This window comes from Hemiscyllium ocellatum, chromosome 3 (genome assembly GCF_020745735.1).
Source record: "Hemiscyllium ocellatum isolate sHemOce1 chromosome 3, sHemOce1.pat.X.cur, whole genome shotgun sequence".
Classification (NCBI taxonomy): domain Eukaryota; kingdom Metazoa; phylum Chordata; class Chondrichthyes; order Orectolobiformes; family Hemiscylliidae; genus Hemiscyllium; species Hemiscyllium ocellatum.
The window spans coordinates 72,875,045-72,902,487 of NC_083403.1; the positions used below are offsets into that span (position 1 = coordinate 72,875,045).

Here is a 27,443-nt window from a genome sequence, read left to right on the forward strand (position 1 = left end):
TGCAAATAGCATGTCATTGATTCTGCACTACCCATTGTGCTAAGCTAGTGTTATCAACTCTTTAACACCGGATAGTAAAAATTCATTATTGTCCAACTGTCTTATTTAATTAGATTTACAAATCTAATATGAATTATAAACAGCATTTTTCATCTTATTTCCATTTTTGCGAGAATAGGGACCTTCTTAGAGATGCCATTAAAGTCTAAGTGCTTTGGCATATGTCTCAGAACTGAAGTTCCTGTCTATAATCACACGTGTAGATGTTACAAAATAATTTATCATAAATACATTTACAAGGCAATTTGTTTGCAAGTACATTGTTAAACAATGGTCACAATTAACATGAAGAAATGCAAGAATAATTTTTAAGTAGAATGAGATGCTTTAGTTTCGTTACTATTTTAATGTTGCCTTGTAACTGCACAAATTAAAGCAAAAATCAAAATCTTTAAAGTTTATGTCATTGAGTGCAAGCAATGTCAATATCTATAAATCTCTATTATAAATTGTGTAAAAAAGATTTAAAATACTTAGTTCCAAATGAAAATATATCTATTGTTGCATTGTTGGTACCATTCCTCTTGAATCTTGATAAATCTTTCTGAACTAGACCGAAATCAGAATCAAGCAAAATTCTGACTATTCTAGATTTAAGTCAAATGCAGTTGTCTGCAATAAATACAACACTTTCATCTCTTTTACGATTCTTGTTGGCATTCAGTAATGCACAAGAATACACAGATCACCAAATCATGACCTTCCATGCTCCAAAAACATATTTGCTATGTGTGCTTCTGCAACAGTTGCCTAAATCCAGATTGTGATATTCCTCCTTGTTTTAAATAATTGCATGCTTTAAAGGATAATTCAAGTCACATGCTGACAAATAACTGCATTTTCTTTTTCAGAGCATAATAGAATGTACGAAATACAGTTGCAGAAGCAGGGAGCAGAAAGTGAAGTCATTTCCAGCAAAACCATGCACTGTCAGAATAAATATATCAAAGCTTTTGGATAGGATAAGTAAAATACTGAGTGTTCTGTGTGAAGGTTTCCATCTGGTAGTTAATCACAACAGTGCTTTTGAGTGCTGAAGGGCAATTAATGCCGTAAGAACAATCTGCTTTCTGGAAAATTTTGTTTTAACTCTAATGCTTCAGAGCATAATGTCAATACTAATACCACACTGAAAATTTGGATGGACAGTTTTGTTGTCCATTGGCATTTGTTATAATATATAGAGATTATTGGAAACCCTTCACAGTTTATACACACTATTGAATATTGTATCTTTAGTAGCATTATTCAGAACTCATTGAGTAAAAGCACAAGGACAATTGGAGCAGATAAACAAGAATTCTGATGGAACTCACTTTTTCCCTGCTTAAAGTAGACATGGAAGAGGGAGAAAGACCATCTAAATGTTAGTTTTCTGCATATCAGGCAATTAACAAATCATTAAAGATAAGTAGCTTGAACTGAATAAAATCATAGCTACAGGGGTGTTGCATTTTACGAGCATTCAGAGGGCAATTTTAAACTGACAGTCCGAAGGTGTGCAAGTTAGGTGGGTGAGCCATTGGAAATGTAGGATTACAGGTGTAGACCAGGAGGATGAGTCTGGTTGGGATGCTCTTCAGAGGGTTGGTGTGGACTTGATGGACGAATTGGCCTGCTTCCACACTGTAGTGATTCTATGTTTCTATAACACCTTGGAGCTTGCAAGAAGCCATGAAGAGGAGTAAGAGATGCAGGCACTTGTCAGTATTGCATATAGCTGTAAGGAGCAATTTAATGCTGTAGCACCGCAGGATTGATAGGTGTTAAATATTTAAGTCTTCCAACCTGAAGTAATATTACAGTCCATTCAAACTGATTATCTTTCCTGCTTTACATATCTGTAGTCAACATTGAAGTATTTTGTTCTTCTCAGTGATCTCTGCGAATACAGCTCTGCAAACAGAGCAGAGCAGGAGAACTGAAAGTTTCAGTATAAAATGTGTAGAATAGTTTCCCATGTAGTCTCGTTATCTGTTTATCTAATGTCCTGGAGATCTGACTTTCCTTTCAGAATCTCCACTCTGCTTGAGGCTTTGTTTGCTTATTGCAGGACTTTGGAGAGATGAGAAAACGTTTGACATAGGCCCATATCCATTGGGAGAATCAAGGGACACGCACTGGAAGAATCGCAGATTTGCTGCAGTGACAGGAGAGTATTAAAAACTTCACATCAGAATGAAAAATATATTTTAGATTTAGTGTATTATTAAAACATATTATGGAACCACTTAAACAGAACCTAAACAAATGTTCAAATGTTATGAAAGTTCAAAAATAAGTTTAGACATTGTATTAATGCACCTATCTATATTGCACAATGGCTTACTAAACATTTTAGAGTGGAACAGTCTTGTTGGTTTATAGATGACTTCCTTGTTTTCAACGTATGAGCTAAACATTGGCTATGTCTCCCACAGAGCAGCCAAGTCAGTGAAAAGGAGTAGCACAAAATTATAGTTGGGAACTGTGCTCAGGAAACAGTTAAGTACCCTGTGCCAAGTTTAAAAATAGACAAACAAAGGCAGTTATTTACTGACCAAGATTATTATAGGGATGTGAAAAAACAGTTTCAAAGGTGAGAGGAGGAAATTGATGAGACTGACTGACTTCCCAAAGTCCCAACACTTGTGTTAGGTTTGGAAGTAGTGGTTAAAGGTTGACAGAATTAGCCAGTCACCATCTTGGGGCAATAATCATGAACTTACAGGATTCCTGTAATTCACAGTCCTTACATAGGGATGGGACCATTACAACTATAGTAGATCACAGGAGAAACTCCACAACTGGATATATGTAATTCATTTAGCTGATGCTAACAAGTAAGATGTCACACAACTGAAATAATAACACTTTGCTGAATCTAGTCTAATTTTAACACCCAATGTCCAACAAGACCTCACACCTACATCTTGACTAAGAATCTACATTATAGCAGGGGCTGGGGTACTCCTCTAACTCTGAGTCAGCAAAAGATTGATACACTCTAAGGAAGCCAGCAGTGCAGCCATCATAACAAGCTGTGGATGGGTGCAATTGGTTAACAATGTGATGGTCCCACCTCATGTGCAGTAAGCCCCACCTTGGCAGCTCTGTTCAACCTTACAATACCAAGATTCAGTAGTGCATACTGCTGGAACTGCAGGCAGAGGGATTGCAACTCCTGCAAATCCCAGATTTCAGGGCACGAAGGGATCCTGGAGGTGGGGAGGTTGGACAGAGTGATGGGATGTTTGTAATTTGGGGAGTGGAATGTGTCAGATTGGATTGGGATGGATAACGTCAGAGGTCACACAACACCAGGTTACAGTCCAACAGGCTTCTTTGAAATCATAAGCTTTCAGTGCACTGCTCCTTTGTCAGGTAATGAAGGAGTAGCGCTCCAAAAGCTTGTGACTTCAAATAAACCTGTTGGACTATAACCTGGTGTTATGTGACCTTTGACTTATTTCACATAGGCCAGGAGAAAAACATGATCTGACAACTCCCATTTGACTGTTCTTACTAATAGTATTATGGAGTGAGTAGTGCATTATTCAGGTCAATGGAGTTACAGGAAAGCTGAATTTACTTTAAGAATTGGTCTACTCAGGGAAACTAGAGCTCCTTCCCATCTAGCATTTTGTGGGATTCAGCTCAGGGGTGGTTGAGAATGTCGTGGCACACCACTTTTACTTGTCTCTCTGCCAAAAACACACCCAATAGGGCTATGTAAAACATAACCCCTTCTCTTAATTGAGCATGGAAACTTCAATGTAACTTTCTTGAAGCAAAATAAGCATGAATTGATTCATGGATCTGATGTTGTAACTCATTTGCAAATTCAATTTATACAGCATTGGCAACTGTGCCCTTTGTCAGTCCTCTAACATTCTGACTAGCCAATTAATCTGATGGTTACATTTAATGTTTGAATACTCAAAATTCAGCATACTAATGGTGACTGAGTATGACATTGAGGTATAATTGCATAGATAACACAAAAAACTGTAACTCTACCATCGAACGTCAAAGTGACATCTACAGAAATAGCATAGCTATCCAATGTCACTCAACAAGTTTCAAGCCAGAATGAGATGCAATTTCATTTTAGAATTATGTTATGAATCTCTAATTGATTGCAACTACAAGAAACAAAAATATTCAACTGAATTTTGATCAATTTTCAAAGTTGTGTAAATTTCACACCAAGGTCATTTGTTGGAAATAATTGCATAAATGTTTCTGGTAAACAGCAACCCAGTTGTTCCATTGGAAAATAAAAATGATTGAATGTGAATAGTGGAGCAGATATTTGGAGATAGCAGTCTCTAAGGATTTATGTCACTTCACACTTGGTGCAAGTTTAATAAAGTAATGCTCATTTAAGATATTAAATTTGACATATTTAGAAAAGAAATTGCATCAACTCGATATGACATCCAAATCTCATCTTCTGAAATGAATATAAGTCAGGATGGGACTAAGTTTTGAAAGTACTGACAGGCTGTTGTATGGAGGTTGCCAACTTAGGATATCAAGCCTCTGAAAAGAGAAGACTAGAAGATGAAGGAGCAGAAGTAGGCCATTTGGCCAATCAACTCTGTTCTGTTATTCAATGATATCATGGCTGATCTGATAATCCTTGTTTCCAATACTGATTTAAAAATCTGCCTGTATGTCTATCTTAACCTTGAATACACTTAATGACCAATGTTCACTTAAACTAGGCTGACTCAAACGAATGAAATTTTCTTTCTCATTTTAAAACTAAAATTCAATGCAAATTTGTATGAAATAAATGATTTAATTCATCTATGTCTACATGAAAAACATGATGGTTTTTATGCTGTGACCAACCTGGAGACTTCATCCTTGCAACTGAACTTTGCCCTAGAAAATTAAATAAATGGATTCAGTAACAGATATCAATCAAAGATGTTAACTAACATCAAATGTGTAAATACATGTTAAAAAAAAATCCTTGAGTGGACAGCTCACAATTCCATCAAAATCTCACTATTCCCTCAAAGGCCAGACCACTGCCCTGACTTTCCACACTCATTCCAGATTGCTTGGGACAAAGCTTATGAGAATTCCTCATTCAGAAAATCTCCACCCTTAGTTTTACAATTTCAGCTTTTATGACTGCCCTTTAAGTGACCTGGAGGTGCCAGTGTTGGAGTGGGGAGGACAAAGTTAAAAATCACACAACACCAGGTTATAGTGCAACAGATTAATTCGGAAGCACTACCTCTTTGGAGCACCGCTCCTTCATCAGGTGGGTTAAGATCATGCTCACAGAATTTATAGCCAAACAAGTCCAGTGTCATGGACATGTGATACACTAAACAATCTTAGATTAAACTTTTATCTTTTATAATGGAGTGTGCTGGTTTCAGTTCTTTTAGATGTAACTCCCAGAACTTATTTAAATTACATTCTCAAGATGCTTACCTTTTTAAACAATAAGTGTGAAGTCTATCTGTGTCCCAATGCTATGTCAGACTGACAAACCCTCTGTATAGTTTGAGTTTAACATGGATTCATGCAGTTTTTGAGCAAAACAAAATGTAATTCTGCAAAACCAAATTCACATAAGCTTATGTGTGAGCATGTAGGAGTGACAGAGTGAGTGCGTGGATGTGAGTGCACGTGATAGTGTGTGTGTGTAAGCTTGGTGAAGTGTGTGTATGTGAGTGTGATGGGGTATGTGTGAGAGCATACAACCCTGCTACAGCAGCCACTGCAAGACATGTCACAGTATTGACACTGGTAACACCATTACATATGGGGTCACCTCCCATCATGTAAGCAGCGAGTAGTTCATGTGACCCAGCCAACATGGTCTATCTCATACGCTGCAAGCAACAATACCCTGAGGCATGGCACATTGGTGAGACTGAGCAGACACTATACAATGGATGAATGGACACCACACAACAATCACCAGGCAGAAGTGTTCCCTCCCAGTCAGGGAACACTCCAGTGGCCTAGGACATTCAGCCTTGGACTTTCAGGTGACCATCCTCCTAGGCGGACTTTGGGACAAGCAACAATGCAGGAGCTGATAGCAGAGTTTGGTAGCTATGGGAATGGCCTCAATCAGGACTCTGGGTTAATGTCACACTACAGGTGACCCCACTGCATGTCTGTCTCTCTGTCTTTCTGACTCTCTATCTCTACATCTCTATGTCTCTCTGACTGACTCTCTGTCACTCACTGACTCACTCACTCAGGCACAAGCTCTCTGTCATATGCACACATACACTTCCCCCCTCACTCACACTGACACACTCACCCAGAGGGAGCGAGAGACCAAACTAATATCAGCTATTGATTCCTTCAGGTTGACCATTAACTATTTGTTTGTTTGTCCAACCATTGTTTTCTCTCTCTCTCTGTCTCTCTGGGCTTCATCATACCAATCTTTATTCCTCCCCCATTCCACCACCCCATCTTCAACATGTATACACCAAACATTTCCTAACTACAATCAGTTCTGATGAAGGGTCTCTGGACCTGAAACATTAATCTGTTTCTCTCTCAACAGATGCAGCCAGATTTATTTTTTTTCTAGCAGTTTAGTTTCTGTTTCTGATTTCCAGCATCTGCATTTCTTTGGGTTTATTTTTAATACTGATTACTGAATACTGTTTATCTTATACTTCAACATCCAGAATTTACACAAATTAAATGTGAGTTAATTGGCAAATTCTAGTCAATTTAAACTATAAATTACAAATTAAATCCTGGATAGAAGTAAGAAAATATTACAAATTGGCTCAGGAGTCGAGTGGTGCTGGAAAAGGGCAGACAGCATCCGATGAGCAGGAGAATCGACGTTTTGGGGAAAAGCCCTTCATCAGGAGTCCGCTCCAATATTAATGAGTACACTTCGTCACAAAGTCTTTCAAACTCTGACTCCCTCATGAGAAGTGTACTACCAACGTAAACTCCATTGTCACAGTGTTAACCACAAATGGCAAAACCAGCTCAACTCAATGTGAGTAACATCAATCCATTAATGTTATCTTCAAATAACAGAAACTGCTTCAGCAACTTCATCTTAGCTTTTGGATCTGGTTTGTCGTATTGTGTCTCCTTCAATTTGTTTGTTCTCCACTAGTGGGTACATCATCTGCTACTCTTCAGCTTTGCCTGATTTATATGTTTATTTATATCTTTAACCAAGCTCAGTTCAGCAGAAAATGTGTTTCCCAAACCTCAGTTTATTTTTGTTTCCTTATAAACTGGGAGAGTTAATTTCAATTCTACATTTAGGAACTTGGTTTACTTTTCTGTTCCATTTTTAATTCAGTTTCTATTTCATTGGGAGATCTGCCTCAAAATCTACAAATTAAATTTTATGAATAGATTCCCATCATGTGAATGGATAAAAGATTTTTGCAGTTTAACATGGAATTCTCCTGACCTTTCCCTGAATTTACAGCAGCCGATAGAAATAATCCCTGTGGAAGGTCAGATACATTGAGTTAGGGTGTAGGTTTGCTCGCTGAGCTGTAGGTTTAGACGTTTCATTACCTGGCTAGGTAACATCATCAGTGGCGACCTCCAAGTGAAGCGAAGCTGTTGTCTCCTGTTTTCTATTTATATCTTTCTCCTGGATGGGTTGCCTGGGGTTTGTGGTGATGTCATTTTCTGTTCGTTTTCTGAAGGGTTGATAGATGGCATCTGGATCTATGTGCTTGTTTATGGCATTGTGGTTGGAGTGCCAGGCCTCTAGGAATTCTCTGGCATGTCTTTGCTTAGCCTGTCCCAGGATAGATGTGTTGTCCCAGTCGAAATGGTGTTTTTTTACATCCGTGTGTAGGGCTATGAGGGAGAGGGGGTCGTGTCCTTTTGTGGCTAGCTGGTGTTCATGTATCCTGGTGGCTAACTTTCTTCCTGTCTGTCCTACGTAGTGTTTGTGGCAGTCCTTGCATGGAATTTTGTAGATGACGTTGGTTTTGTCCATGGGTTGTACTGGGTCTTTTAAGTTTGTTAGTTTTTGTTTGAGAGTGTTGGTGGGTTTGTGTACTGCTAGGATTCCAAGGGGTCTTAGTAGTCTGGCTGTCATTTCTGAAACTTCTTTGATATATGGTAAGGTGGTTAGTATTTCTGGCTGTGTTTTGTCTGCTTGTCGTGGTTTGTTCTTGAGGAATCTGCGCACTGTATTTTTTGAGTGTCCGTTCTTCTTGATGATATTACCTAGGCAGGTAATGAAACGTCTGGATATCAAACCTACAACTCAGCGAGCAAACCTACACCCTAACCTCAACCTGAGCTACAAACCTTCACAAACCTTGCGACATTGAGTTTAATTGTGTTTCTCCCTCAAAAGAAAACTCATTTCACAAAGGGCTGATTTTCCAAATGCACACATCCAGACGGCAGCCTTATTCACCTGGAGAGCACCCCCAAAGAGCTCTAACATGAAGTTAATAATCTTCAATCCACAAAATAAATGGTTGTTAAATTCAAACAAATGGCATAAGTTTTCCAATACATATTCCCAGCTGGTAAGGCTCCCCAGTCAGAGCTGAATTTTGAAACTGTGGGTTGGTTTGCACAAATCAATGCCCTTGCAGAAAATGTGTGTTAACATAACTTTTAAAAATTATAAGTAAGTTTGTTTGAAAGAAAATAATATTACAGCAATGACTCATGCATACCATCACGAGCCACCAATATATTTCATGGTACAGATTGAGACAATTTTAACTGATATCAAGAGAAGTCCCTCTTGTTTTTAAATGTGTAGTTTAAGAATTTTGAATCTGGTGATAAAAATACATTGGTCCTTGGTTAGCCATCTAAAGGATGGCACCTCTGATAATGCAGCTTTTATTCCAAACCAGGCTCAGATGTCAGTTTTGTCTATTTGTTCAAAACCTGGTATTGATATAGTCATACAGCATGGAAACAGACCCATCGGTCCAACCCGTCTATGCTGACCATAATCCCAAACTAAACTTGTCTTACCTGCCTGGGCTTTATCCATATCCCTCCAAACCTTTCTTATTCATTGACTTATCCAAATGTCTTTTAAATGTTGTAACTGTACCTGCATCTACCACTTCCTCTGGAAGTTCATTCAACACATGAACTACTCTATGTAAAAAAAAGTTGCCCCTCACGTCCTTTTTAAACCTTTCTCCTCTCACCCAGTCTTGAAATCCCCTGCCGTAGGGAAAAGACACCTGCTATTCACCTTATCTATCCCCCTCATGATTTTAAATACCTCCATAAGGTTGCCCCTCAACCTCCTACAGTGTAGTGAAAAAAGTCCCAACCTATCCAGCCTCTCCTGATGACTCAACCCTTCCCTTCCCTTCCTGGCATTATCTGATAAATGCTTTCTGAACCCTCTCAGGCTTGATAAATTCCTTCCTATAACAGCGTGACCAGAACTAGATGCAGTACTCTAGAAGAGACCTCACCAATGTCCTTGTACAACCTCAACATAAATTTCCAACTCCTATATTCATAGGTCTGAGCAATGAAGGCAAGTCTGCTCAATGCCCTCTCAACCACTCTGTTTACATGTGATGCAAGCTTTAAAAAATTATAGACCTGAACCCCCGAGGTCTCTCTGTTCAACAACAATACCCAAGGCCCTACTTTAAATTGGATCTTGAACCATAACCTTTGACTCAGATGGCAAACAGTTTCCTACAATGTCAAGTTACACAAAGGTGAGTTAGAAATTTCTATGTTCATTTCAGGCACTTGGAATCTTAAAATTATTTTACCTAACCATTATTATTTTGTAACAAGAATAGCATTAACAACATACTCATGCTATGGTAAATTAAGAGCAAAACCTAATAAAGGCTTTCACAATAAAGGTATTGTAGCACATAAAATTTATAGACTCAGAAAACCTTTGCATGAGTCAGTTATACAAATCAATGTCAATGTCAGTGGCTTATATACTTTTCAATATCCTTTAGTGCTGCAACTTTCATGTTTCTATTGATACTAATCAGAATATAGTCAGTCTGCAAACAGCTCCTACATTATGGAAGAATAATTCTTTCTCAGTGGTCTGGCTATTGATGTGTAAGGCAATTTACGTGGCATGGAACTGGAGAAATGCCCTCAGATACATTGGGCAGGTGGAGCAACAGATCAAGAGGCTTGTTCAAGAAATTTGAATGTGCCAGGAAGGAAGCCTTTAGTTTAGATATTGATTGTGATATAAATGGACTTATTGATTAAAAGTAAATGAACTACCAAAAAAGAATAAACAAGGTATATTTTTGATCGGCAAGATTGCCTAATTGTATAATTTAAAGGTATTTGTGACAGCCTTTAACCCAGAAGTAACACACTAAGAAAAAAGTTGTGCTCATCAAAAAATGTTTGTAGAATCTGGAATTTTTTTTGATGCAGGTTTGAAAGGGACTTTTAAAAGTTTGTATCATTTGTAAACGAATCAACTATAATTTTCTCAGCTAATAAGAAACATTGGTTCATGAGATTTGATCACTGATCTGGAAGCAGTACTAACCAGACAGAATTTTTTTAAAAGGTTATAAAGAAACTATGTAGCTAGCAGGGACAAGCGATAGCTACAGGAAGTGAATTGGGAACATGAACACTGATGCAAAAAAAAACTATGGGTAAACACAGCGAGAGAGAGTAGAAAGAAGAACACAGGGAATTTCTGGATGAAACAGCAGCAGCAAATCACTCTCAGAAAGATGTTTTTGTTTTTTGTTGTGAATAAGAGGAACATGATCTCCTGTCTATGCTGTGTAAGTGAGTTAGAAAGGTTTAAAACTTGGAAGGTTGTCTGTACAGCTCAGAGGCACTAATGATCTAAATGTTTTCCAAGAAGGAAGATTGTATGACTGAAGAATGCATATCTAATGACAGCAACACATGACAGATATTCACTTTTCTCCCTGATACTACCTTGCAAAAGCTTTGATAATGCCTTGTGATGGACAGCCCCCTGGCTGTCACTCACATGTGAACACAGTAGAAGTGTACCAGTCACCACAAAAGGTATATGTGGGCCCAACCTTTTAAAAGATTTGCAGGTTGCGCATATAATGCAAAAGATTAAAATGGTGTGGTTGAGATTAGGATCCTGAACAACCTTTTCCTCGATCTGACTTGTATCAGGAATTTCCAGCCATCATAGAGAGGTGAGTACCAAAACTACAGTCAAAGTGGTGCTTACGCCTATCCCACAACTGCTAGTTCACATAAATCTCAAACCTTAGCAGGATCTATGCTGGACAGAATTCTCAAACCTACTTTATCTGACTTCTCCATGGATTGCCAAATTTATGTTATGGAGATAATTGTATCCTCTGATGAACCAGAGTGGTGCCATTGAGAGCACTTTGCTCGTTATCCCACTGAGGACTTTTGGGGTCTGTATTTTCACCGGCAACTCCCCTGATCATGACTGGCTCTACCAGGAGCAAAGAAGACAAAATATACCATTGGGCATGAAGGCAGAAAAAGTGTGGCAGAAGCAAGATGGTCCTGGTCATTGTGATTTGACATGTCACTGAAGTCTGATCACCAACCCATCAAGAACATGATGGTGCTCTGAGGTCCTAATGTGAAACAAATTAATGCATAGGCTTCTACCAGGGTATATTTGCCAACTCCTCTGGCGGTGAAAGCAGGGCTGTAAACCTGTGAGTCTCTAAGCAAGAAGCAGCATACAAGATGCACTAAGGTCTTGAGATAGAAGTGACTGCGGGCAGCAACATCTCAAACTGAAAATTCCCTTTCAGAATAACCACTGGTCACCCAAACGGAGAGGGGTCTCAAAAAAGTGTGCCCTAAAAATAAACTGTTTAACTTTCTCCTGATTGGGAAATGACACCCTTGGGGTCACCATTTAAGTGTCAAAGGAAAAAAAATAAAATTTGGATTTTGGAATGACCATCCAGAAACCATGGCTTTCATATCATGTCACTGTGCAAGATTTCACATTGACATCACTTCCCTCAATGAGCTTAATCTTCCTGATGAAGGATATCTGAAAGAACAAGTGGTGAACAATCTTCACATCTACAGCATGGGAGTTCTATTTTTAGGAATGGAGTGTTGGTTGCACAGCCAGAACTCCTCAATTGCAAAAATGAAAGGCTAACAAAATTTCACTTTAGGATCAGGCTTGGACAATATGCCACCATCAGCTCTTATGTCAAAGGTTCAAACTTTGACCTATTTGAATACGTTAAAGATAAGTCAGTGATAAGGATAATGATAGATGTCTTTACCCTAGCAGGGGGCTTTCAAGACTGGGGACATATTTTTCAGGTGGGAGAAGAGAGATTTAAAAATGACATGAGGGGCAAATATTTTACAGAGAGGGCAGTTCATGAGTGGAATGATCCTCCTGAGGAAGTAGTGGATATGGGCACAGTTGCAATGTTTAAAAGACATTTAGATATGTACATGAACAGGAAAGGTTTGGAAGGATATGGACCAGTAGCAGGCAGGTGGGGTTAGTTTATTTTGGGATATTCAACATGGACTGGTCGGATTGAAGGATATGTTTTAGTGCTCTATAACTCCATAATTGTATTCTGATCTCTATGAAGTCCTCAGTGCCATGCCAAAAGAAGAAATGTTCATCTATCTGGGGAAGCTTATTGCCATAGTTGGCCATAACACCGATGTCTGGAGGAGAATCAAGAAAATCCAAATGCCATAATGTAAATATTACCTTGCTGAAATATAACATTTTGTCAAAACCTTGAATCATGTACTCATCAAGACAATTTGCAAGAAGAAATAAACTGGATGAAAGAAGAGTGCTGAAACAAAAACAGAAATTGCTGGCAAAACTCAGCTGGTATGGCAGCATCTGCGGACCCCAGCACTAACATCAGATATTCTCGAGGCAGCTATAGTCAAGTAAATTTCTCTACACTGCTTCAAGGGTGAACACAGATGGGCAGGAGTGGCACCTTGCCTGACCCTTGCCATGTACTCCTAGGGGAAGGTTGAGTTGTATAGAGAAACAGAGTGAAAATGAATAAGTTAGATTCGAATGAAACAAAAGCGCTGTTTCTTCGCAGACAGTATCAGACCTACTTCCAACACTTCATTAATCAGCTGTTTTGTTTTAATAATGTCGGTATTTTATTTTTTCTGCAGTTTTACATTCACATAACTGAGACTTCTTTCTTATATTTCTTTTGTGCAGCTCAGAAGTACTTGTCAAGTTAAAAAAATACATCACTGGAGTGTTAAGCATCTTATACATTCAGCTTAACACTTATTTTAAAAAGCACCAGTTCAAGTTGATTTAGCGTAACATAATTCTCCTTACTATGTACATGGCATCTCTTCTTACTCAGCCAAAAAGTAAGCAATTATCGCAGAATAAAATGGTTTATTAATGTAAAATGGTATTAATTAAGTCACTTGTAATTCGATCATGAAAAAATTTAGAGAGAACATAACGGTACAAAAAGACAAATTCTAATGAAAAGTATGAGAAAGCATAGCAGTAAATTCATTAGTGTAAAATGGGGATACTCAAAATCAATTTTCATGACATATTTGTCGCATTATTGATTAATGAATTCAAATAATTGCCAAACATTACTATCTTCAATTCAACACAAATGGAAATAAACTATCGTAATAGGGTGAAGTTCATTATGTTACATTTAAAAGTGACTGTGGAAAACAATGGATCTCTACTTACTTTGAAAGATCCAGTTTACCTTTCAGCACAAAGGGAAATCCAGGGAGGTTGTCATGTTTGACTGGATGGAACAGTTCAGGCAGTGGACTTGTTGATGTTTGGCACTATGCTACATCCATGGCACATCGACAGCATGTGCCAACAATTTTCACAGCAAAAACACAATGTGCTGAAATCAAATGGTCTGGGGGACTAGTCCTTAGTAAATAAAGTTTGGCCATTCAGTGTATGCCATCATAATTAGTCAAATTTCAGTCCAAGGGATTGTAGTCAAGATACATCTTCCTTCTGAAACATTGCTGTTGATGCTGAGCACCAATGGATAAAGCAATAGAGCACAGAAAAATATGCATTTCTGACAGTCACTAAGTATTTTTTCTGGATCTAGCTTCCCACAGAAACCACAAACTTGTCCACACATGGTGAAGCCAGCACAGTATTAATGACCATCGACTCCTCCAAACTTTGAGTTTGCCGAGTGTCTGCCACAAAACTGCCATTTGTTCTTGTGACTATATATTTGCCAAAGTTATTAATTGCCAACACGATGCAGTCATATTCTGCGTGGGGATGAGCAAGTGCCTGTTCTCCAGAAGTCCTCTAAGTGCCAACAACCTGGGCATTTCTTCCTCCTCCATTTGATTTATTATTGTCACATGTACCCAAGAACAGTGAAAAGTGTTTTGTTTTGCGTGCTGTACAGGTAGATTATATCATACAAAAATCATAAGGTGATAGAACAGAGCGAGGAATACAAATTTGCTGCTGAAAAGAAGGTGCGCAAAAGCAAGATCGGCATTAGATTTGAAATTTGAGAGGTCCATTCAGAAGTCTAATAACAGCAGGATGAAACTCTTGAACCTGTTGGTACATGTGTTTAAGCTTTTGTATCTTTTGCCTGATGGAAGAATTTAGAACAGATTATAGCGGGGTGGGAAAAGCCTTTGATTAAGACATGCCGGTGAAATGTTTATCAGGTCGTGCTCCCAATCTAACCTTTATAATGTACCTAGCAAGGTGCCAGTCTCTGAGCAGGTGGAAGGTGCAAAGTATTGTTCGAACACTGTCAGAAGGGTCTCTGGTTTTTTCCTTAGTGGTGGAGCTGGTGGCTGGAATGGCTCACTTCTTACAGTTAGAGGCAATGTGAGTGCTGCTGACAGTTGCAGAAAACAAGTGTGGGAATTAGTTACATAAATGGGTAGAAGCTTGAGCATGTTGCAAATACATTTACAATGGGGCCAGTACAGCACAACACAGTTTAATATTACTTGCCTCAATAGGGAGGACTCAGCAACACCACAATTGGTCTCAATCCTCCCCCCATTAATTCACGGATATTCGCCTGGTTCAGTATGAGAGAACCAATGTCAGCCAACCCATCACTGTCTTTGCTTTTTCTGACCTGTTACCAAACTGTTTCTCCTGCAATGAAAGTGACTAGAAGAGCTGTTGGTGGTGGTGGTGCAGGGGCATGGCTAGTGATAAGGTGACCTGAGTGAGTGAGGATGAGCAGGGCAATTATTTATGAGTTGGACGAAAGTAATTTCGTTAGGATGTTGCATCCAGTAGTGAGAATGGTGGACCATCAGCTTTAGTGGGAGGTGCATGGAATGGTACAGTTAGGATGAATGTGAAGCAGCAAAGAGAAGATGGTGGAATTTACACTTGCAGAGCACAGAAGACATTGAATTTCTTGCGGCACTGATGTACAACATGTACATCATTTCCTGTGGTGATGTCATTTTCTGTTCTTTTTCACAGGGATGGTAAATGGGATCCAAGTCAATGTGTTTGTTGATAGAGTTCTGGTTGCAATGCCATACTTCTAAGAATTCTCATGCTTTCTGAGCACTCTTTATGAATGAGGGCCAGGATGAATCCTCTCTTAGCTGTTCAGAGAATTCAGCTTCTCCACCCTCCACATCAAACCTTCTTTTGATTGCTGTCTCTCTCTATGCTCCTGATTTCTAGTGGCCCAAGCCCAGGCCTATCTGGCCCACTACCCAATTCCCCAGAAATCACTAAGAACCATCACAAAGCTGCAACCTCATGACAGTGGCTTTTTATCTCGGCTGGTAATTTTATTCCAACAGAACATGGAAATGATACTGATCTTGGTAGCATTTTCTCACCAACCTGACAGGTGTTCCAAAGTCCTGTTGGCTAAGTATGGTGCCAAGTTCAATTTCTCAGCCATCTCTTTTGCAAAGCAATGTTGTAATATACGGGCTGTAGGCACTAATGACTTGCAGTATTCAATGTGTTGCTTGAAAAGCGCAGCAGGTCAGGCAGCATCCAAAGAGCAGGAGATTCAACGTTTCGGGCATAAGCCCTTCTTCATTCATTCCTTAAGAAGGGCTTATGCCCGAAACGTCGAATCTCCTGCTCCTTGGATGCTGCCTGACCTGCTGCGCTTTTCCAGCAACACATTTTCAGCTCTGATCTCCAGCATCTGCAGACCTCACTTTCTCCTTGCAGCATTCAATGTCATGTGTAGCTGATGCTTAAATATGATAAACACAATATCTATGCCACAAGGTCCCCGCAGCAGCGAGCACTTCTGCCTCTGTGATTACATGATTCAACAAAGTCACTGTGGAGCTCAGAGGTGAACAATGGAGCATTGCATGAAGAAAGCTACCATGCCCCAGGGAGTCAAAACCCCTATGAAACTTCCCAAAATTGACATTTTGACAAAATATGAGAAGGTCCAGTCCAATTTGCATGAATATCTGATATATGATATACATTCTGGATTGAAAGAGAAGATTTATGACCATACAAAATAATAGCAAGAGACTGAAGAACATAATTGAAAGGCTATCAAAAAAGTGTTTTAAACAGAAAATAAAAACGTGCATAGCAGCACCTTTTTGAAAATATGTCATGGTCAATGATACTAAACATGATTCCGTGTATGAGGCATTGATACTCCAAATTTAAGGACTGGCATGATCTCTATTTGCAAGTGCCTATTATTTGTGAGGACAACGCCAAATAATCCCAACTAAATCTAAACAGATTTCAACTAAACCAGGTTGTTCAAATTCATACAGAAATAAGTTGAAATAATGCATTTTGAGAAGATTGGAAGCTCAGGTTGAGTTTCGGGATGTAGATTTGCTCGCTGAGCTGGAAGGTTCATTTTCAGATGTTTCGTCACCATCTAGGTAATATCATCAGTAAGCCTCCAGATGAAACATTGCTGGTATGGCTCATTTTCTATTTATATGTTTAGGGTTCCTTGGTTGGTGATGTCACTTCCTGTGGTGATGTCATTTTCTGTTCTTTTTTGTAGGGGATGGTAAATGGGATCCAAGTCAATGTGTTTATTGATAAAGTTCTGGTTGGAATGCCATACTTCTAAGAATTCTCGTGCTTTCTGAGCCCTCTTTATGAATGAGGGCCAGGATGAATCATCTCTTAGCTGTTTAGAGAATTCAGCTTCTTCACCCTCCACATCAAACCTTCATTTGATTTCTGTCTCTCTCTATGCTCCTGATTTCTAACGGCCCAAGCCCAGGCCTACCTGGCCCACTACCCAACTCCCCAAAAATCATCAAGAACCATCATAAGGCTGCAACCTCTTGACACTGGCTTCTTATCTCAGCTGGTAATTTTATTTTTCTTCACCTGGGGCCTGAATCACCAGGTGGAATAGTACCACAGCTGGGAATGTGGTCTGGTTAGTCACTCAGAACATTTGATTACCTTCCCACCCATTCCTGCTTGGAAGATTTCAAATACAGACTTTCATGTCTGAAAAATTCACCGCTTGGTGTTTCTATTCCATTTTGGATGCTCATAAAAGCACTTGCAATTTCCTTTTACGATGACAAAACAATTACTGGATCATTGGTTAACTTCCTTAACTTTATATCTTGCTTCCTCAGTATGTTTAACAATTCTTCTACTTCTGTATTATTCCCCCAATATTTACCATGTTCCTCTCTTAAGGGGCTATATTTGCCCATGAAACCATAGTTGTTTGATGAGCTTTCTTTATTTTTACTTTTTAATTATTTAGCATTTATCCAGCAATGCATCTCAGATTTAAATATATTCCATTCCTGATCCACTGATTGCTCTGCCATTTTTCTTCAATCAACTAATTTGCCTAAATTCCTTTTGTGTTCCACTGATATTAAATGAATTCCATTCCAAAGCTTTATCTTTGACTCCTTTTTATCTATTTCAATTATCTTTCCTTTGAAATGAAATTTACTTTGTTGTAATAAGCTAATTAAATGTGTTACTTTCCTAAGCATAATTAGTGTGTGCTGTAATTGTAATTAGTATGTTACCTTGATGGTATCCTCAGGATAAGTGAAGTTCTAATTTAAATGATTTTTGAGAAAATCTGGACTTTCCATTGTTATATGGGAAAGAAAGCTTGCTATATAAAAGCTGGAAATAAACCCTTCAGTAGTCTTCAATAATCATTTCAAAGAGAGGCTGGATAAGCCTGTGTATTTGGGTTGGAGCAGAGAAGGTTGGTGGGGTGGGGGTCCTGATAGGGGTAGCCATGGACAGGGTGAATAGAAAGGAGTTATTAACCCTTGTTTTAAGGGTAAGGATGAATAACAAGGGGTCTTAATTTTAAAGTGAAAGGCAGGAGCTTTAGATGGGATTTGAGGAAAGTTCTTTTCACCCAGAGGATGGTTGGATGTGGAATACACTGCCAGGGAGGGTAGTACATGTGGGATACCTGGCAACCTTTAAAAAGTACTTTGATTAAACACTTGAAACGTGCACTTTCAAAGCAATGGGCATAGTGCAGGAAAGTGGGATAAGTGTAGGTAGTAGTATATTTTTGGTGGTAGAGTCTTGAAGGGTCAAAGGGCTCTTCCATATTGTATAATTCTATACACTTATTCATGGTGGATGAGGGCACAGTTACAATGCTTAAAAGACACTTAGATAGATACAAAAATAGAAAAGGTTTGAAGGGATATGGATCATGAGCAGGCACATGTGTCCAGTTTAGTTTGGAATTATTTTTGGCAAGGACTGGTTGGACCGAAGGGCCGGTTTCCATGTTGTATGACTCTATGACTCTACGCATGACAAAGGTTAGATGCAAACATAAGTTTGTGCTGTTTAAGATAATTTTATAATTGTAGCACTTTCATGTAAAGAAATATGGCTTTAATTTAAATTGAAATGCCTTTATAAATAATTGTTTTCAAGAATGAACATGTTTAATCATGACCATGAGTATTTTTGAATATTAGAATGTTATATACTCAAAATCCACGAAATAATTGCAAGATCCATGTACAATTGAAACTTTTCCTATCAAATACCTACAGAAGCAGTTTGTGCTCCTACCACGCCAAAACAACAATTGCATTCTGCTCATTTGTATGGCTAGATAATAGGAGCAAGAGTAGACCATTCAGCCCTTAGACCTATTCTGTATTGACTGCCAACAATTTATAAGAGGTGTAACTGTAAGTTGCAGGTATAAACATACTGTAGCCTATAGGGGTAGCCTACAGAAAAATAACAGTTTTCAAAATTCCATCATATAAGCACAGTGAAGCTGCAGCACTAGTTTTGAGTAGAAGGGATCTGTTCCAGCTGGACCTGCTTCACAATAAACATACCAGGGTCATTGCAAATTAAATAACTCAGCAAATACAGGGCTTTAAACTATGTAGGGGGAATGTGCAGGATTTGGGCAGGTGGGATATATAACCTTATGAAGTGCAATATTTCAGGGCATTTATTTTGATAATGATACCTGGATTGGGATAGGAAGGGATACTCTTATTTGCGAGAGAGTCTAAAACCAGAGAGTATAATTTCAAAGTAAGGGGTCATCTATTTAAGAGAGAGATGTTTGGTATATTCAAAGGTGAGGTGGCAGATTTTTAATTAGTAAGGGAATCAAAGGTTATAAAGTTAACGTGGGAAAGTGAAGGAGACTGTCGCTGAATTGCAGAGCAAATTCCATGGGCTAAGTGGACTACTTTCGCTCTATGTCTTATGAGTTTATGAAAAAGCAGGAACATCTATGAGATTGATCGGTGTTCAATTTTCTCCCTTTAAAAGCAATACAGTTTTTTAAATTTTAATTTAAACTATCCATTAATTGAACATAAAATTTTTAAATATCAAAATATAACACCAAAGACAGCACTCTGAGGACATGTGTACTCATACATCCAACTCAACACTGCTTTAGTTTATCCACCACTGAAACCCTCATTTATGACTTTGCTGCCTCTAGAAATTGTTCAAATGCCAATTTGCATGCTCTACTTCTAATCCCAATGAACTTGAGCTCATCCAAATTGTAGCAAATTCCATTCACCCAAGATCCCATTCTTATTGACCTACATTAGCTCAATTTTAAGCAACACTTGATCTTCAAATTCATGTCCTTGTTTTCAAAACCTTCTATGGCATTGCTCCTTCTGAGCTAAAACCCACCTTTTCAGTCATTTTAACAGCCAAGCTCTGGAATTTGTTCCATAACTTCCATTTCTCTCTAACTCCTTTACCAAACATTTTCTCACATGTCTTAATATCCCCTTACATTGATTGTTTCAAACTTTGTTTGGAAATGCTTTCCGTGATCAAACCTGAAACATGTAACTATATTCAAAGGCGATATAACTCTTAGCATGATAGTTGTTCTCCATTTTCACTAAAATCTGCAGGATGCAAAACAAAACTGAACTCTTCACACTGTGCTCTATGCTACTGCCTACACAGTATGACAGAATCCCTTCCGATAGACATATCTATTTTCAGCTATTCTCTATGTAAATATGGTAATCAATATTATTGTGCTGCAGGCCATGATATATAATTTGATATTTAGAATGTATAGCAGCAACTCTTATCCACAGTGACAGAAAAAAAAATCTATTCTCAGGATGACAGTGGCACAGATAAGGTTACTCTTATTTCCTATTGCTCGTTGTCCTGAGAAGACAAACTGTGTAAAGTTAAAAGGTTCTCCTCCCTTAAAGGACATTCATGGTCGAGTGAGCTTTATGACATTCAGGCAATTTGTACTGTCATTTGTTTCTGGCACAAGGCCATGAATCATTAGAATCCTTTAACTCGAATGCACAACCTTCAGTTTTAGGATTGAACCCCAACCTCGCAGCTCTCTCCCAGTACGATTAGATGAGGCAAGGTGACAGAATAATAACAAGAATTAATTATTATTGAAGGCACCGTCAAACCAACTTTTGTGTTTACACTTAAATGACCAGATAACTGGCAGTATATGATATGTTATGAATAATAAATACTTCTAATTCTGGGTGAGAAACTGTACATAGAGATTTCAGAATTCACCATGGCAAGTTGAGAATTTGAGATCGCATCTCAAAAAATCCCCAGCCCAATAGCTGAATTGCTCGAAAAATAAATTGATACAGTGATATCCTTCAGAGAAGGAAACTGAACTGGCACATCCATTTCACTGTGCCTCAAGGCAATAGTGATTTGGTAATCAATGTTTCCCCACCAGTGTTCCAACAGCTAAATAAATTAATAATGGACAGAAATCAAAGAGAGAGAGGAAGAGAAATCGAATGAACGTTTACATTGCTCACTGAAAGAGAAACTATTATGTTTCACTGATAGATAAATTAGTATGATACTGAAAGTGGTATGTATAAGTTGAAAAGGTATTGAGATTATTTTTCACATTATTCTTTGACATCTTCTCATCTACATTCTGGAAAACAGTGATTCCTGTTCTGGATGTAATCCCATAGCCGTAAACTGAACTAAATGGCTAGTGACTATTTTATCTCACCAGTTAACTCTTATTGAGGTCAACTGTAGCCACAATTTAATGGCCTTTAGCTTCAGATAACTCAGCATCAATCATGGTTCCAGTCCAAGGTAATTCCAATCTCTTTGGTAGAGCACCAAACCAAACAGTGCATACGCTTCATGCATTACTGGAGAAAGTTGAAATAGAATATTCTCACTATCTTATAAAGTTTCTGATTAGATCCGAGACAGAAATACCTCTAATAGTGCTAAATTTTATGGAATAAACTTCGTGTCAACAGCCTTGCAGATGGGATACTATGAAGACGTATCTACAAAATACTCCTGTTCTTAAGCACTTAAATGCACCTATCGTTGTGAAAGAAGCAGTAATTAGATCAGTTAGAATTTTCACACAGAAAAGCACATCTTTTTTCAAAATGCATGATGTGTTCTAGATGTAGGTTGGCTCGCTGAGCTGGAAGGATCATTTTCAGACATTTCATCACCATATTAGGTAACATCTTCAGTGAGCCTCCAGATGAAGCACTGCTGATGATTCCTGCTTTCTATTTATATGTTTGGGTTTCTTTGGATTGGTGATGTCATTTCCTGTGGTGATGTCATTTCTTGTTATTTTTCTCAGGGGGTGGTAAATGGGGTCCAAATCAATGTGTTTGTTGATAGAGTTCTGGTTGGAATGCCATCCTTCTAGAAATTTTCATGTGTCTCTCTGTTTGGCTTGGATAGATGTGTTTTTCCAGTCAAAGTGGTGTCCTTCCTTATCTGTATGTAAGGATACTAGTGAGAGAGGGTCATGTCTTTTTGTGGCTAGTTGGTATTCATGTATCCTGGTGGCTAGTTTTCTGTCCATTTGTCCAATGCAGTGTTTGTTACAGTTCTTGCATGGCATTTTGTAAATGACATTAGTTTTGCTTGTTGCCTGTATAGGGTTTTTCAAGTCCATTAGCTGCTGTTTTAATGTGTTGGTGAGTTTGTGGGCTACCATGATGCCACGGGGTCTGAGTAGTCTGGCAGTCATTTCTGAGATGTCTTTGATATAGGGGAGAGTGGTTAGGGTTTCTGGATGTGTTTTGTCTACTTGTTTGGGTTTGTTGCTGAGAAATCGATGGACTGTGTTCTTTGGCTACCCATCCTTTTTTAATACACTGTCTAGGTGATTTTCCTCTGATCTGCCTAGTTCCACTGTGCTGCAGTGTGTAGTGGCTCATTGAAATAATGTTCTGATTCAGCTTCATTTGTGGACGTTGGGGTGATTGCTTCTGTAGTTCAATATTTGATCTTTGTGTTGTTTTCCTGTAGACATTGGTTTGAAGTTCCCCATTGGCTGTTCGCTCTACTGTGACATTTAGGAAAGGCAGTTTGTTGTTGTTTTCCTCCTCTTTAGTGAACTTAATGAATTTTATGCCAGTAAGGGTGTTATTGATGGTCTTGAAGGTTTCCTTTAATTTGTTTCGTTTAGTGATGACAAAGGTGTCATCCACACAGTGGACCCAAAGTTTGGGTTGGATGGTTGGCAGAGGTGTTTTTTCTCTACATTACTGTCTCTGCTAAGAACCAGGATATCGGAGATCTCATGGGTGTTCCGTTGGTTTGTCTGTAGGTTATCTTGTTGAATGTGAAGTGAATGGTAAGGCATAGGTCCATTTGCTTGACAATACTGTCCTTGCTGATAAATTTAGTGGTGTTTAATGTATGTGTCTTTGGATCTTCTAATAGTGTAGTCAGTGTTTCCTTGGCCAGGTTAATGTTGATTGATGTGAACAGGGCTGTTACACACTGCCAGACTACTCAGACCCCTTGGCATGATGGTAGCCCACAAACCCACCAACACATTAAAACAGCAGTTAATGAACTTGAAAGACCCAATACAGACAACAAGCAAAACTAATTTACAAAATACCGTACAAGAACTGTAACAAACACTACATTGGACAAACACGTAGAAAACTAGCCACCAGGATACATGAACATCAACTAGCCATAAAACAACATGATCCTCTCTCACTAGTATCCTTACATACAAATAAGGAAGGACACTATTTCAACTGGGACAACACATCCATCCTAGGACAAGCCAAACAGAGACACATACAAAAATTCCTAGAAGCATGGCATTCTAACCAGAATTCTATCAACGAACACATTGACTTAGACCCCATTTACCATCCCCTGGGAAAAAGAACAGGAAATGGCATCACCACCGGAAATGACATCACCACAGGAAATGGCATCATCAATCCAAAAAAACACAACTATATAAACAGAAAACAGGAATCATCAGCGGTGCTTTGTCCGGAGGCTCACTGAAGATGTTACCTAATATGGTGATGAAACGTCTGAAAATTATCCTTCCAGCTCAGCGAGCAAATCTACATCCAGAACCTCAACCTGAGCTACAAATCTTCTCAAAACTCGCTAATGCATAATGTGTCATTGTGGAGTAAGGATACATAGCTTGAAGTACAATTTGCAGACAGTGCATGAACAACCCCAAATGGTAACCATAAAAATAACACGCATTTACTCCAGATATTAATTTTGCAGTTGTAGAAGAATAAACTGAAAAACTAAGATTTGCATGCATTTGTGTAGATTTAAAGATTTGCTGAAATAGTGGCAAAGTCACGAGTGATTCTGATGCCCAGGCTAATGCTTTGGGGATGTCGGTTTGAATTCCACAATAAACTATGGTGAAATTTAAATTAAGTTAATAAATCAGAAAATTAAGCTTAATTTAAAGGCAGCAATGCAGTGGGTTGAGTGTAGTAAACAGCTATGTAGTAAACAGTTCACTAATTTTCCTGACATTTTTACCTGGTCTGGTGTATATGCAACTCCAGAGCCACAGCAATGTGACTGAATCTTAATTGCCTTCTGAAATGGCTCAGCAAACTACTCAGCTGTATCAAACTGCTACAAAGTCTAAAGAAAAGAATAAAACTGGATGGATCACCTGAAATCGATCCAGATACTGGAAACAGCAATGACAAATCTATCCCTGTCAGCTCTGCATGATCCTCCTTAATCTGTAGACTTGTGTCAAAATTGGGAGAACTATCCCACAGACTGATCAAGTAACACTCTGACATTGTCTTTAACATATGACTTCACATGTATGACTACATCCCACACTATAGTCACCATTACTAGATTTGTCCAGTCCCACCACATGACAGACTCATTAGAGATTGTGACACAGTGAAGTATTGTTGAGAATCCTTAACATTGGTTCTGGATCTGAAGTTCAGACTGATGATCAAATTTGCTTGCCTCCTGATCCCAATTCAATGCATGCCACACAATATCAAGAAATAGCTCAAGGCACAGGATACTAAAAAGGCTATGGGTCCTGACAACATTTCTGCAACAGCACTGAAAACCCATGCTCCACAACTTGCCTTGCCCCTAGTCAAGATGTTCCTTAACAGTTACAACACTGGTAAATACCAGGAATGTGGAAAATTGACAATCAATGTCCTCCACATAGAAAAAAACAGGAGATATCCAACTTGCCAATGATGTCATCAACAGTGCAATCAACTAGTGTATGTTCAACAATAACCTACTCACTGGCACTTAGTTTGAGTTCTATCTGGGCTGCTCAGTCTCTGACATCATTACAGCCTTGGTCAAATCATGGACAGTAGAGCTGCTGCTCAGAGGTGAGATTAGAGTGACTCCCCTTAACATCAACCATGCATCTGACCAAGCCTGACATTCAGGAGCCCTAGCAATATTAGAGTCAATCAGAATCAAGGTGAACATATCAAACATCTACAATTTCAATTCATTCTTGCGTGAGAAGTTGCACATATCGAACATGAAAATGTCATCTGTTAATATCCAGCTCGGAAAAGCAATGATTCAGACTCAGTTATACACATAGGAACAATTTTTCAGTCTCAGCCTGGCAAGGAAGCAAACAAGAAGAAAAGAAATTTAATTTCGAAAAAGACTGGAAGATTCCCACTCTCTCCCCCTCTGTTTCATAATCATCATCTTGAAAGTCTGCACTAGTTATTAAGCAAATTGGAAAGTCATTCATTGACCAAGAACAACTGAGGATATAGAAGCTGTGCTCTTCAGTCCAAGTATAACATCTCAAAGATTCCAAGAACTTTTAAAACTGCATATAGTATTCCTGAACTTTCTATCATACTCGTGCCCTTCTTTTTTATAAATAGTTTTGTTCATAGGTACGATCAGTACAGAGTTCAAAATGGCCTTCAATATTTCTCCAGTTTGACTTTTCTCCTCCTCAGTCAAATTTAAGCTTGTAGCATTATTCTCCAGCACTGATAACAGCGGTGTTGCACTTATGTGTTCAAGTTTTATATTCAACTCTATGGATGATTCCATTTTTGAATTAAAATACCAATCTGGTCTCATATAGCCTTTTGTTGCCACAGGAACAAAAATTTGAAAATTAAAAGCCATTCTGTATGAGCCAGTAATACAAAGTGGCAGTCTGCAGCTCAAAGTATTCTTTGCTGTTTCATACAAATAACTGGTTCTCTTACAGATCTCAAAATTCACATAATTTCAGCTGCTGACTTCTAACACTATCTTTGATGTGCAAGCCATGGCTTCTGCTTTTGCTTCAAAATTGAAAATTACTATATCAGTGGTTACATGAGTATGGAATGTCATAGTATACCTCTCCAAATGCACTTCTGCAAACACAAGTGTCCTACTTTAACTGAGAAGCAAAAGTCATGCCAAGGATAGTTGGAGTAGGGCCTGAATTTGCAGCCTTTTGGTTGAAAGGTGAAAGTGCTACATCTGAACATAAGTTTTCAATTGCAGCTCTGTTTATGGCTTGGACATCTTTAATTAACCTATGCATGCATGTTATGATAAGTCTGGAGCAGGTGGGAATTGAACACAGATCTTCCGACTCAGACATAGGGACACTAGCACTGAGCACATGATGATATTTCTGCCCAGTTTTGAATGAGGGCCGTTGTGCATCTGAAGCGAATGCAGTAACTACTTCACTACAGAAAAATAACCTGCTTATGGTTTATGTTTTTATTTCAATAACACTGGAGTTTTTATTTCAATAGAAAATAGTTAACAAAAATACAATGGCACAATTTTGGTACTTTGTGTGAAGTACCTGAACATGGGTAAACTTGTCAATTGCAAAGAATGGGAACTTGTGAGACGAGGGAACACCAGAAATAAGTCTGACAAAAATAAAGAAGAATTTAGATGGCAGTGTTTGGCTTCAGGCTCCCCCTGCTGTTTACTAATGATTCATTGCTACTTAATTAATACCTTCTGTTATCACAATCCTCCTTTGCACTCTAGACTTCCCTTTTAAATCATTGCTGCAATTCCCTGCTCAGCAGCTGTCCCAAAATGGCAATTACCTATTTGCTCTAGGAACCCAGATGGCTCACCTAATAAATGTAACTGAACTCCAGGATCAAGGGCTTCTTGATGATCTCACCATTTATGTGCAATATCCAATCTACATAGAGGACTACAACTTAGCTAAGAAAACTAATTTGTAATCGCTAGGAAAAGCAACATAAAGATATTGAACCATTTTCACAGACGTTACAAAAACAGAAGTTGTATTTCTACATTACTTGAAACATCCAAAGACACCCAGCCAATGACACACAGTTTGAAGTTTGGCAAAAATGCCAGGCTATTGAATACTGGCAACCATGCAAGAAGATTAATATGGTCCAGTATGAACATCTTATTTGAGAAACAACAGATTTGAAATAATAGTTAGAATGGGATATGAACCTGCAATCTCCTGACTTCAAAGGTGATTATACTACCTCTGGGTCAAAGTAAAAAAAAATTCCCATTTTCTGTTCTGCCTGTTATTTAGATTTGAAAACAGGCATAAATTTGTGAACAGGCAATGCTAAAGATCTAAGTCTCAATTTCATTAAAATTCATGTGCACAGAACAGATTTTGATC

General features: G+C 38.5%; 1 protein-coding gene across 1 annotated transcript in view; it reads right to left on the reverse strand.

Moving 5' to 3' along the window:
* Positions 1–476: 476 nt before the first annotated feature.
* Positions 477–27,443, reverse strand: part of trdn (triadin) — a 426,623-nt gene continuing 399,656 nt past the window's right edge. Inside the window, exons 57-58 of the mRNA XM_060854831.1 lie at positions 4,900–4,932; positions 477–2,200 (exon numbers count right to left, since the gene is read on the reverse strand). Coding sequence (XP_060710814.1) covers positions 2,043–2,200; positions 4,900–4,932 — 191 coding nt within the window. The 3' untranslated portion in view covers positions 477–2,042. The remainder of the gene's footprint in view (positions 2,201–4,899; positions 4,933–27,443) is intronic.